Source organism: Sinocyclocheilus anshuiensis, unplaced genomic scaffold (assembly GCF_001515605.1).
Source record: "Sinocyclocheilus anshuiensis isolate Anshui unplaced genomic scaffold, SAMN03320099.WGS_v1.1 scaffold1371, whole genome shotgun sequence".
NCBI lineage: Eukaryota > Metazoa > Chordata > Actinopteri > Cypriniformes > Cyprinidae > Sinocyclocheilus > Sinocyclocheilus anshuiensis.
In genome coordinates this window covers 1,578,251-1,592,235 of record NW_015539833.1, presented here as the reverse complement: position 1 = coordinate 1,592,235, position 13,985 = coordinate 1,578,251, and the positions used below count along the sequence as shown (strand labels likewise).

General features: G+C 35.0%; 1 protein-coding gene across 1 annotated transcript in view; it reads right to left on the bottom strand.

Annotated features, from left to right (window-relative positions):
* The window catches only part of sorcs1 (sortilin-related VPS10 domain containing receptor 1), a 79,416-nt gene that overhangs the window by 30,066 nt on the left and 35,365 nt on the right, over positions 1-13,985 (bottom strand). Inside the window, exons 6-11 of the mRNA XM_016480549.1 lie at positions 11,057-11,121; positions 8,779-8,897; positions 7,598-7,687; positions 5,775-5,954; positions 3,938-4,084; positions 2,315-2,417 (exon numbers count right to left, since the gene is read on the bottom strand). Coding sequence (XP_016336035.1) covers positions 2,315-2,417; positions 3,938-4,084; positions 5,775-5,954; positions 7,598-7,687; positions 8,779-8,897; positions 11,057-11,121 — 704 coding nt within the window. The remainder of the gene's footprint in view (positions 1-2,314; positions 2,418-3,937; positions 4,085-5,774; positions 5,955-7,597; positions 7,688-8,778; positions 8,898-11,056; positions 11,122-13,985) is intronic.

Genomic DNA, 13,985 nt, shown 5'->3' with positions numbered 1-13,985 from the left:
ATGATACTACTTAACTGTGGGCCTATGTTTTTTTATTATTAATAATAATAATAATAATAATAATGAGCCACAAAGGGGAAAATACAAATACTTTATTTTTATGTTACAATGCGGTTACACCAAGTCATCAGTTTATTTGTTTTGTTCAATTTTTATGTTTAATATAAGCTAAGCGACTTCATCATTGTACTATTTTATTGTTGATGTAACGTTTTTTTTATTATTATTGTAGATTGAATCAACCTTAAGCATTAGTTTTGATCCACGAAAAGATAACGTTAAAGATCAAGATGCGAGAATGCGACAGTTGCTGCTGAGGTAAATGTACTCTCTCGCACTTTCTCTGTTTCTTTGTAATAGCTGACATGCTCGTTAATTCTTAATTTGGGTACAGACGTGTTATAGGGGGAAAAATATTATCAAAAAGTCATGGCAACAAATGTTTTTTTTTTTTAAATCAGTATATGATAAACGTTTTAAACAACTTATACACAGTCAAATTGATTTGACTTAACTCAAGTTTTACAGTGTGACCACAATAAAGGGCTTCTTAGACTAGCCTACCATACTGACTGGATAATCAGGAAGAATGATTAGAATTAGAATTAATTATTGTTAGAATTAATACTACTAAAACAAAATAAGATTAATGCGTATGCCTACTGCTGGTTGGCTGCCCACTAGGCATAGGCTCCAGGTCTGCTTCCTTATCGCCAGCTCAAGGCTCGGTCTCTTTTTATTTTTTTTGGGCTTCGCGAAAAAATAATCTTTTGTGTATTTTTAAATCTTCAATGACGGATGCGGACGTGGTGACGTCACGCGACAATTGTTGCTTATTGTCGTTAAGCTTTTTTCCCCTATGATTTTAATGAATATTCAAATTAATAAAATTAGTTTTATTTATTTTTTGTTACAAAATTTAAATGTATTTATTTTTAACACCGCACCCCCAGCACCCTCATTTTTTCTTTAGCTCCGAGCCAGGAGGTGCTGCAGCACCCCCAGCACCCCTACTTCCCGCGGTAATGGATGTCTGCACTCCACAAGCGCAAAATGAACGTCTTCAACAGTAAGAGTGTCATAAGCGCTCAAGATGAAAGGAATGTAAATATGTTTCACTTTGGAGTTCCAGGACAAAAAAAAAAAATGAACTGATGTCAGGGATTTAAGGAAGAATATAAGAACAACACACTTTAAAAAGTATTTTCTTCTTCCAGTACCTGTCATCTAGACAGTTTTTTCTACCTGTCTGTAACCAAAACCAAAATACAAATAATCCTTGAGTATTCCGTTTTATTAATCTTTTTTTTAATTTTTTATATAAGTGTCTTGTCAACTTTGAAATGCTTCTTTAAAGATTAAAGGAGGATCCAAAAATGGACTGATATATTTCAGGCACATTTTTAAATTAAGGCAGTTCCAAAATTAAGAAAGTAAAGTGACCAGAGTTAATGAAACAACATGAAAGAAATATGTGTAAAGATAGATAGTATTAAGTATTAATAATACTATTAATTTTGACAAAATTTGTACACAAATAAAAGTGTTTGTTTTAAATTATACTGTATTTTATATTTTCAATATACAAAAAACAATCTATAAAAGGTTGGGGTCAGTAAGATTTTTGTATGAAATGAATACTTTTATTATTTACTTTAAAAAATAAAAAACTCACAGTTTCCACTAAATAATATGCCAATAATAATAACAATTAAACAAAAAAATCATAAGCATCAAATCAGCCTATTAGATTTATAAGATTTATTTTAGATTTGTTTTTATTTATTTAGATTTAGAACGTTAGCTTTTTTTGAAATCTTATACTTTTATGTATGTATGTATGTATGTATTCATGAAAGATTTCTAATAAATGCTGTTTATTAGAACAACAGCACAACTGTTCTCAGCATTGATGATAAAAATACAAATATTTCTTGAGGATCAAATCAGCATATTAGAATGATTTCTGAAGGATCAAGTGACACTGAAGACTGGAGTAATGATGCTGAAAATTCAGCTTTGCATCACAGGAGTAAATTATATTTCAAAATATATTAATATTTGTTTAATTTAATATTTCACAATATCTCTTTTTACTGTATTTTCAAATTAAATGCATCAGCATAAGAGGCTTTAAAAAAAAAAAACATTTAAAAAATCTTACCACCCCTAAAATTTTAAACAGTAAAGTACATTTATTCTTTATGTATGAATACAAATAAGATCACTCTGCATTATATGTACAGAATTGTCTTCTTCTTCCCTGGTAAATTTCTCTCTAAATTATATCATCAGTCCTTTTACCCAAGCTCACCTGATGCCACTATGATTCCAGGGGCCGACTCTCTGCTGGCTATATTTCCAGATGTGTACGGGTTTGCAGACACTTGCAGGTGAAGATGCAGAGAACAGTACGGCTAGAAGCAACACAAACAATAATCTTGCTCAAGTGGGGTCTCAAAATCGGCACAACCCCCAGTGTGTGGCCTCCAGTAACCGTCATTGTGCTTGGGCTTAAATAAAATCCCATTTAAAAAATCCAATAACAGCAAAGGCTCATGACTTTTTTTCCCTCCCAACATTAATTTTGATTGGAATAACCTTTAGTGACACAATTCTCATTATAAGTCTGGAAATGCCAATGGTAAGCACATGTTGCAAGGGTTGTTTAGGGGTTTATTAAAACGTTGACATTTTCTAACAAATAGCTCTGTAATGGATGGTGAAGGCAAGGCCAACAGTGGGACCATTAATTAGTTGAGTTTATCAGAGGGTAATTATTTTTGTTTGCATTTTGGGGGGTGGGGGGACTAGGGTTGTGGAGGCCATTCACCGGGGATGGATAATATCTCCATGGAATGAAACAGATGTCTTGTCATTTGAAATGACAAGCAGCACTGATTATGTAGACCTATTCCAAACACCCGTGTCCACAGGAATGCACATTCTGTTGGCATATTATCAACTTATTACTTTTATTATTATTATTATTATTATTGATGATGATGATGATGATGATGATGATGATTATTATGGAGCTATTGTGCAAAATTGTGCATAATATCATCAAGTATGACCATATGTAACAGTGTTTCTTCAACAACACATTTGACTGTTTTTTTTTTTTCTCAAATAAACTCTCAAAACAGAGCTTTCACACCTTTACTAGTTGAATTTCATGTCCATCATTGAACATGCATCACAGGGACATTTCCAATGCGTCTCAAACAGTGTTATTGTAGTATTATTTATACATTATTATTATAGTATTTATTAATATTTTGAAATAGCTTTTTATATTTTTATTTTTCATTTACTCAGTAATTTTGTTATGTGCTTTTATGATTTTTCATTCGTTTTTTGTAGATATTTGTATTTAACTTCAATTAATGTTTTATGTCAGTAATTTTGCACCTAAACTTTAATTTTAATTTGACTTTAATTTCAGCTATTTTCCAAGCCATAAAAGCTTAATCTTTTAATTTTATTTCAATGAATGAAAATTATTTTTCACTCTTTGTTCACATTACCAAAGGATTCATATTCTATCATGAATTTTCTAGATTGAAAGCCTGGGTTAGGGCTAGATCAAAGAGGCAACAAAACAAGCAGGATTTGAAAAGAAGCATAAAATAAATGATGAAGGTGTGAAAAAAAATAATTCATTAAAAAGAGTTTTAATGTGATCTTCTCATAACAAAAAAAAAAAAAAGTTGAAATCTGTTTGTTTTATAAAAATCAAACCCTGGGACATACAGTAAAGTAACTGTAGTTGAAGAAACACCCGTCTTTGATTAATGCTTCAAAAGCTAAAATCTGACAAGTTAGCCATTGTGAAAGTACACTGACCTCATAAAGCTCATGTATGAATGTCAAATATCATACGGCTAGCTTTGGACGTGTCTGTCTCTTGTTGTTTTCCCACACATCTACTCACCAGCATGCAATGGATTCTATTTCCTCTGAGATCAGTTGAGGGAGCCTGCAGGAGCCTCCAGTTGCGGCCTTTGTTATAGGTTATGTATGTCTTCACCTCATTATTTAGCTTCTTATTGGCCAAGAACATGCCTTTTATTCCTGCCACCTAGGGACAGGAACATAAACAACATAATGAGGAAGAGATAAATCACTAATAATTACATCTCCAAAGTTTCACCATTTCCTCCTACAGAAAAAAAAACAAAAACAAACAAAAGCCTGTGATGCATTTATTACTTTGTGTCACTGTGGCACAACCCAGCCAAGTGAACTTCTAAAAAGCTCCGTACATATTGCAGTTCCTGGTAAGATCTATCTATTGGAGTGGAATGGGAGTATGTAAGGGAATGAGAAGGTAATCCATGTCCGTCTTGAACAGAAGTGACATCTCTTCAGGACCAGGAAGCACTAGAGAGCAGGAGAGGCAGCCCGGGATGGGCCTCGGAGGGCACTGACTATTATATAATTGACGAATATTTCAATCTAGCCGACGGCTGAGATTTTAGTATATGTTACATAGAGGTGGCGACCTCAATCAAGTCACCGGACTCTTCAGCCTATCCGAAGGCCAAATGTGATTTTATGGGGGTTGCTATCATCAACAGTTTAATTATTTGATCAGGAGATAGCTTGACACCTGCTGGCCTCTGATGCAATGCATGGCTGCATGCGCTGTTCCATCCGGAGGTGTATGAATAGAGATCTGGGGTATTCTTCAAAGAGACGAGCCATCTACACCCAAACTCTAATTATTGGCTTCACTCCGGCGGTGCCTTTGTATGCGAGCAGCGCTATCAGACCAATTTGTAGTACTATAAAAACTTTGGAGTGAACTAACAGCACTCCAAAGCCCTGCCTGCTCTGAAATGGTAAGGTATCTAGTAGCACACAGGTATTTGGAAGGACATTGATCAGAGTTAAATGCTGAAAAGGTCAACCAATTGTAGATCAGGAAAAGTAAACAGGTTTTGTTCAGACGAGGCTGCAAAATTGTTTTTAGATTTAAATTTTAAATCCATTTAGTTGTTTGTAGTCTTGACAAAAAAACAAACAAAAAAAACTTTTACCAAAATTGACCAAAAGTGACCGTAAAGTACTTTATTATGTTACAAAAGATTTCTGTTTCAAATAAAGCTGTTCATTGAACTTTCTATTCATCAAAGAATCCTGGGGGATTTTTTTTTTCCAAATAAATATTAAGCAGCAAAAACTTTTATTTATTTAGTTATTTTTTATTTTATTTTATTTTTTAACATTGATAATAATAATAAAAAAAAAACATTATTAATAACTGAGCACCAATAATAATGAAAAATAACTTAGCATCAAATCGGTATATTAGAAGGATTTCTGAAGGATCATGTGAATAAATATACATATGTACATATACATATATATATATATATATATATATATATATATAAAACACATTAATTGAAATACTGAAGAAAGAGATTTTGTACTTTAATATGGTACAAAATCTGTTATCATATTTAACACTGTGTCCATGCCTTCTCCCTATAGTGATAGATTTAGATGCACAGAGAATATTCTGCGTTCCTAACTGCTCCTTGTTTAGATAACCCACTGATAGTCCTGTAATTAATTCCTTAATTAATTAGCCCTGCTATTAAATCAATTAACACTACACTCAATTAGCATTACTTAGTGCATTCAATATGATCATGCTTTTAATATCCAGAGAAATGGGAACATGAAACAGTGATATTGAATCAACACACATCTGTACAGTGTGGAAAATAAATGACACTGTTGTGTTTTACAGAGAGAGTTACCTCATATAGATCTATCATGACATTTCCCTCTGGTCCCATACTGCTCATGACGTTCTCCAAAGCCAGCGTGTAGTAAATGCCTCCGGCCTCTGACACATACAGGTTGTAAGTGTCATTCTGGTTCCACTCTTGAACTGCCGCCACGACCCGGTTCTCATCTGTACTGATCACATGCAGATCCTGGGGAAAAAGGAAAAGACATTTCATAAAACAGATCTCTGTGATTTATTTGACAAAAGAATATTCTGCCTCCGGCATTATCCAGATGTTGGTATAATAACATGTCAATAAAGAAGTCTATAAAACTGACAAGGAATGTTTTAGAATAGTGGGCTATAATTAATGCACTAAGTTGACTGGTTGTGGCCCAGCATAGTTACATGACTTCAGTTTTGTATAAGAAATCATTTGAAAATTATGCATATGGATGAACACTTTTATTCAGCAAGGACATATTAAATTGATCAAAAGTGACAGTAAAGGCATTAAGATAGAAAATTATTTATAATTTAAATAAAAGCTTTTTTTTTTTTTTTTTTTTGAACTTTATGTTCATTAAAGCATTCTGAAAATCCTGAAATAATTCCACAAAATACTAAGCATCCCAACTCTTTTCAACATAGATAAAAATAAGATAAATACATCAGCTATTAGAATGATTTCTGGAGGATCATGTGACACTGAAGACTGGAGTAATGATGATGAAAATTCAGCTTTACCATCACAGGAAAAAATAAATTTTAAAATGTATTCAGTTTTGATCAAATAAATGTGGCTTAGTCAGTACAAGAGATTATTTAAAAAACATTGCAACAATCTCACCATCATCAAACTTTTGAACTGTAGTGTGTGTGTATATATATATATATATATATATATATATACGATATTGTAATTGCTGTTGTACAAGAATTTCCGTTCATTTAGCTGCCCATATCTTTATTTATTACCGATATGATGTGCACTTTGCCAATAAAATTGAAGACACTAAACTTCAATTGTCTTTTATTCTCTTGATGAGCCGACTGCATTTTCCAGTGCGGTTCATACCTGTGCCATTTAAATGATTTAACAACTCTATTCTGTCTTTTCCGTCATCAGAAAGAAAAAGTAGGCCGAACTCCGAACAACTTAAGTGCCTTTTAATATTCTAAACACCTTTACCCTTCTCATTTACATATATCAGAGGAGGACGACTTTAACCTTTAATGTGATTTTTGCCTCTAATCAAGTGAGATTGAATATGAATGTTGTTACTGGGACGGCTGGGGACAGCTGGAGAGCAGTGGCGGTTTCACCCCACTGAGCTGAATCCGATTAATAATCAGTATCAGACCCTATTCTCACCTGCCTTGTTTTGCTCACAGCTTCGGCATACGGCAAATATTCTTATTAGCCTTAAATTGAGCTTGTCAGTTGGGCAAATGCAACAAAACCACATGCTGGCAGTTTGTGAATTTCATCTACCCCAGACCGTGCAAGGATTGCTGGATGTGTGCTTAAAGGAGCGCCGAGAGCTTGATTGAATAAAACATGTTTAATTGTCATGTGAGAGCAGCAGATTTTAAGCTTTGAATAATAACACAGCATCCTGAGAACCGAGGGACTGCGGTAGCATCTGCATCCCTGAATTCACTCACTCAGAAGTAAGAGCCTGTCAGATGCCAGGGCGAAAAAAATCGGATTTTGTAAAGGTTTGAAGCTTCAAAGGCTAAGATTGAGGGACATGATGATCTGGGTCTGAAATAGCAATGTGTGTTTACTCTATCACAGCGTGGCAGATTCTGACTTTGTGTTGAGCAAGTGTGAATGAGCTACTCTACCTTTGGAAGGGTGTATTTGGGAAGCTTCATGGGTGTAAACACATCTCGCCTGGATGACACGTAGTAGATTGGCCGGCCACCAGTTGACACCTTGGGAGGGATCACAAATAAACAGGACAAAGACACTTTAGAAAGAAGTAACATTTTGAGTTCTACTAGGATATTGGTCACATACTAGGAATCACATTATGTGTTGCGATATGATCGGTGCAATTCAATCACGTTATCATAATTTAATCGCAGTTGAAACTGTGCCAAATGCACGTCACAGACTGAATCTGGAGGATTAGTTTATATATGTGCTTTAATTTGCCTCAATAAGGCACCTCATAGACCCTGTTTACACTCGGTATTAAGATTAAGCACTATATAGTGCTTAATACAGGTGTAAAGAGGGTCTGGAATATTCAAAAGTATCTAAAAAGTAATGCATCCGCATTGCATTCATCCAGATGTGTCCTGGACAGCAATAAAGGACACTACTACAAGAGTTTAAACTTAAAGCTTGAAGACACTACGCAACTTTTAACATCTGAACAGATTTCAAAACACGGCATCCCACACTTGCCGACTTTGTAAATGAAAACAATATGTGTTTTAAAATATTAAACATGTTGGATATCCTCCGACTGGATGGATTCATAGTCTGAAGCTAAAAAATAAATAAATAAAAAATCAGAGACTGTGTCCATCATAGACTATGTGATTTTTTTATGAAATCTGTTAACTCAAATCTGCAGACTGGCTCTGCCTTTCGGCATCTAGCTACAGTTTAGACTGTAAACTGGGGCAAAAATCTGGGCAAAAGTCATGTAGTGAATTTTAGCCTTACGTTTGTGTTTTTAAAATAAACTTGTTGGTTGTGTGTGCTTTTAAAGGAAAATATCTGTCCCATGAAATCATTTGGAAATGTGCATACATATAACAGAATGGCATTAAAAGGAAGGTACTTGACTTAAATAAAAAAAATAATAATAATAAAGATAATAAATAAAGTTTGCACTCAAATTAAAAATATATACATAATATACTTAAGTACTGTTGAAAAATGTAATATATTGAACTATGGGAAATGCTTAATTATCAATACCAGAATTTATAATATCAATGCCACATCATAAGAAAAATAATTATTGCTACAGCCATACTAGTCAAATGTTTCCCCCCTGTAAATGGCTCACCTGAACAAACACATACTCATCTTGGACCACCAAGGAGTTGGGGTCGATGTATCCAGGAAAAGGTTTGCCCTTGTTGGCATCTGTGCAGTTCTGAAGCTTGCATGTGATATAAAGAGCCTCTGTAACAACAGCAGGACAAACGGCAGAAAAAGATGAAGGTATATTTGATTTTCAGAAAGACAGACTGACTGATAAGAGATAATAGTAATACTGATATTGATAACTGTAAATATTAAATGAAATATTGATATCACTAGTTTAAGGGGTTCTCTTATAGTATTAATATACTGTATGTGGGCACAGTGAGGGCAGTTGTAACACAAAGTTGCAAATAAAACAAAAATACTACTTTAGTATTTCTTAGGGGTGGAACGGTTTGCGGAAAAAATCGAACCGTACGGTTCTCCACACACGGTTCGGCATGCGCTAGGACCACGGTTCAACTTAAATCTGACAACGCATCTGTAATATGGTTTGCTATAAATAACACGTAAAAAACAAACAGGGTCCGGCTAATATATGTTTCTGTTGATGGATGCGCATTCTTGCTTCCCAATACATTACAACAACAGCGATGAAAAAAAAAAACGTGGACAAACCATTCACTCTTGTCAAAGACTATAGAATACCCAAGACATGTCACTCGTATAGTTTTGAATGGGGAAAAATGCAACACTAAATATGGCCGCTCTATCGAACGAAGCCACGCCTTCTGAGGAAAAGAGCCAATCGCTAATTGGTAAAGTCAGCGCGTCACTGCAGCTGCCGTTAGAAGTCCCGGTTGCTATAGAAACAGTCAACGCTCTGAGACGTGCACCTAGGACTGCGCATACGCACTGGCTGGTCTGGCTTGAGAAATAAGCTTTTTTTAAACGCTATTTGAGCAAAATAAACAACACTTATGATACAGTTGTTGTCAGATTTCATTGGTGATTTCAAATATGAAATTTAATCGTAAGCTTTGTGAACAGTTTTGGAGAATTTGATAATTCCCCATTCAAAGAGATAGGAGTTGCACTTGCATGCCCGAGACGCGTTTCAAAGATGGCCGCCGAGTGACATGACTTGCCTTAAAGGGACTTTGCTCTTGTTCAATGCGAATGCCGTATGCTGGAATATGAACATTTATTCCGTCATCACCCGGGTGCTGATAGCGCGCGCACAAGTGAGACCTGAACAGCACACGCTGATATCTGTGTTTAAGCTAAACTCATTTAAGCTTTGCCAGTTTTAACATTTAAGAGCCAGAGGACGTGAGCTCGTGCGCACAGTGAGAAGATTTGTGCTAGCGCTCATCTGAAGTGCACAAACCCGGGCCTCAGAACGCGCGCAAATATTAAGCTCTCTCTGAAGTATTGTGTTATTCAATTTCTGTACCTAAAAACTGTTAGACCTACCTAAAAAAAACTGAAAATCATTGTTTATTTTATTTGTATCTTTACTATATTGTATTTATTTGTGCTGTTGCTTGTAGTTAGATAGATTATTCTTATTTTCTTTATTTTTATTTGACAGTGTATTTTTTGCCTAAACAAAGCACATACCGAACCATACCGAAACCGTGACTCTAAAACCGTGATACAAACCGAACCGTAAGTTGAACCGTTCCAACCCTAGTATTTCTTCTTCAAAATTTCAGATTTAATTCAATATGTTGCTTGCCGTTAATTTGTAATTATTTTTTGAAATTTTCTAACAACTGTCTCAAAGTAAAACCAACACAAATTGTCTTTCTGTTTGTTTTTTTTTGTTTTTTTTTCAGTACATAACCACAATTGCCATCTAACATTTTTCAATATTTGTACTGTTACTATCAACACATTTAAATTTAAATTTTACCATGAGAGGAAAATCTCTAGTAGCCTTTAAGTTAACAATGAAAATGTTATTTAAACAAATATTACAATTGTACCTGGCCTCCCTAATTTTCCTTGTATATTAACTTCAAACAGTCTAAGAAAACCTCACTCAAATTGACTGTTTTGGGGGACCATGTACAACAGAACTGCCACATGTAGCTTCTCTTTTTGTCTGCCAATCAACAGAAATACAGGTTCAACAAACAAAAGACAAACTCAATTTGTGCGGTATGTTTCTTCATTAATGTTAATTACTGATGACTAATACGGAAAGATGGATTTGCTGGAGCAGAACTGTCCATTTTGCATTTTAATGTGAAGCCTATTTTGAACCCTCCAAGTGTTGCCTTGTGCCGTTTTTGAATGATAGCTTCTTGAAATGTAATCAAAGCACGTCCAGGGACACCATTCAGACTTACGGGTTTCTGAGATGCTGGTCTCAAGGTGAATCAGGCCTGGCTCCTTATCAAGGCCCAGTTTAGACCTGGAGAGCCCAAAGGAAATAGAAAACAATATTTTATAAAATAAGCTTTGGAAAACGAAAATCCTTTGTGTTTCCATGCAACAAAAGATGGGTCAAAATAAGGGCATTGGCTTTTTTGTGTCGGCTAAAAGATGTTAGCCTCCCAAAGGAGCTATGCGGTTTAAGTCGAGAAAGTACCATCAGAACACCCTATCCTGTTAAGCCTCCATTTCCATCTCCATCTATCTGTGCTTTCGAACAGAAGCAAGGAGCATATCCTTACATCATTAAAAGTAAGCCCTTCTCATTTGCTTCCCAAGAACACCCACAGGCAGCGCACACAGCTCATTTTAGTGTGGAAAAAAATCATTGTTGCATGAAATATTTATTCGAGACTGAAAAATTAGAGAGAGCTGCTCCAGAGAGGAACACACAAAGGTAGAAGCAGACTATCTCAAGACTTTATCATGACACTTATTGGAAGTATTGATGCTTTCACAAATATAGCATCCCATGGCGTGCTCTGGGATCAGCCTTAATATTTTAAAGGCAGAGTGGCGAATTCAATAAACAGTTACACCCCTTTTGTGCACTGTATTTCGAGTTTGACCCGCAGTCCACAGAGTAAAGAGTTTCATTTTGCAAAAATTATAATTAATGTGAGCTGACTGTATAAATGCCCACTTATTACACAGCTACTCAAATAAATAGATGGATGGACATGATATTTAGTTTAAATTGATTTTATGGTCATTACTGTATATTATTATCTTACAGCTTCCGCAAAGAAAAATGGACCATTACAATGCACAAACAATCACCCGAGATAGACCAGATGAACACCGCAACAATATTACAGTAATATAAATACTGAACTCCTCTGAGGTCATTTTCATTACAGTAAATAACTAAGATGCATGCTGGCACCACTTGTGTTTGTATGAAATAAGAGAACAAGTCTGTGGTGTTATACAAGAGGTATGATGACGATCCATGGCACAAGTGACCAATCAGAATTGAGTATTTAAAAAAGCTGTATAATAAAGTTCTACAGTGTCTGCCCACTTTATCAGCAGCCTTGGTTGCAGAAGTATTTTTTTTCCCATTCATTTTTCCAATATTTTTTTTTTAAAGGAAAAAAAAGGAAAAAAGCCATGAACCAAGCCAACGAGCTACGAGGTGAATCACAACATTACAAACTTTGATTTGAAGCAAAAAAGTATTTGAAAACTCGACAAAAAGATAAGTACTTAATGACTTTAATGAGGGAAAGAACTATTAATGACACAATGTGAATGACATAATCGAATTAAAAATGATGGAGAAATATAAAACAATTGATTTAAATATCTTGATTATATATAGAAACAATATATTCTATGCTTATGGCAAAATAATTATTACGTAATTTGCAGTGCTTCATGGAAGTAGGTGGGGCTAAAGAGTTACTTTGGCACAATTTACTTGTTGCGATTCTATGATTGGTGGGGATTTCTTCACAGAATCATAGGTAATGTAGTTGTCACCAGAAATTCTGCTGTTGAACACGATTATTTATGCATAAGTTGACAGAATGTGGGCTGATGACTGATTAACAACCTTGTAGTTCATTTAAGTCTGTCTTTAAAGGTAAATTATCGTTCACAATCAATTCCATTATGGAGAAAATGAATGGGATTTTAACTTTCGGAAACCCGTCAGTTGACATGGTGACAGACATGGTGATGTGTTTAAAGTCATTCCCATTTTTTTCAGTGCAAACACGCTCCCATTATATTTAAATTAGGCTTATGATATTGCTTATTCAACAGTTAGCAGTAATTTCCCAGTATAACCCACAGCAAAAAAGAAAGTGTTATAACCAGGCAATGCAAGCATATCAGTATTAATTTTGTTTTACCTGATTCACAACCAAGATTGTTCAGGTACCTTCAGTTAAATTTCATTATACTACAACCTTCCTTACTCACAAGAACAGTTCAATTTCAAAGAAAATTGTTAAGGTTTCGATTTCAGATCATTGTGAAGGTGAAGGTAAAGGAGTTCTGACCTGTTCAGTTCCACCAAGACTTTGGGTATTAGGCTAGAAATGAGCCGCATCAGATCTGAGTTGCTTTTGAAGCGCTCACAGATACAAACGTCCATTTCATCAATTCAAAGCTCCATTTCTTCAATCATCTCATATACTGTGACTATAGTGGTGTATCTCATTAAAAGAGACAATCTAATTTCACATAGTCAATAGCTACACATTTGTAAGGGTTATATGTCTCATCTCACTTCAGATAATAAGACTCCATGTGAGAGTTCATAGAGGGGAACTTGTGAGGATAGATCATTACCAGCCTAAAAATAACGGTACTCCAGGCTGACTCTCTCATGTCTTCGCTCTGTCCCACTTTGATTGTGCTTATGCAAAAATCTCACACTAAAATGTCCTCAAAAACAAAATCCTGGTGCTAAATGACTAGAATTTGGATGGTAAAAGACAGACATGATCAACGAAAAATGTCTCGGGTTACGTATGTAACCCTGGTTCCTCGAGGGAATGAGACGCTGCGTCGGAAAACGCTAGGGTCTGATAAAGCAGCGTTTGTGAGTGGAGCTCTGCTTTGTGTACAGCGTTACCGGGGGAACCTCGATCTCTACCACTCCAACAGCGCCTCCTGCTGGCAGAGAATTAATTTGCATATATATGCCGCCACAAATAGATTGCAAGTCTGTGGGAAACACTGCACTACTATGGTATAAATAAATTAAACTGTATAACAGTTTCACTGTAATTAATGTTATAATGTTAGAATTAAAAAACAATAAACATAATACATATGCACTTATCTGTACATAGTAAATGCAGTTATTTTTAAGCGGTTGTTGACATCCTA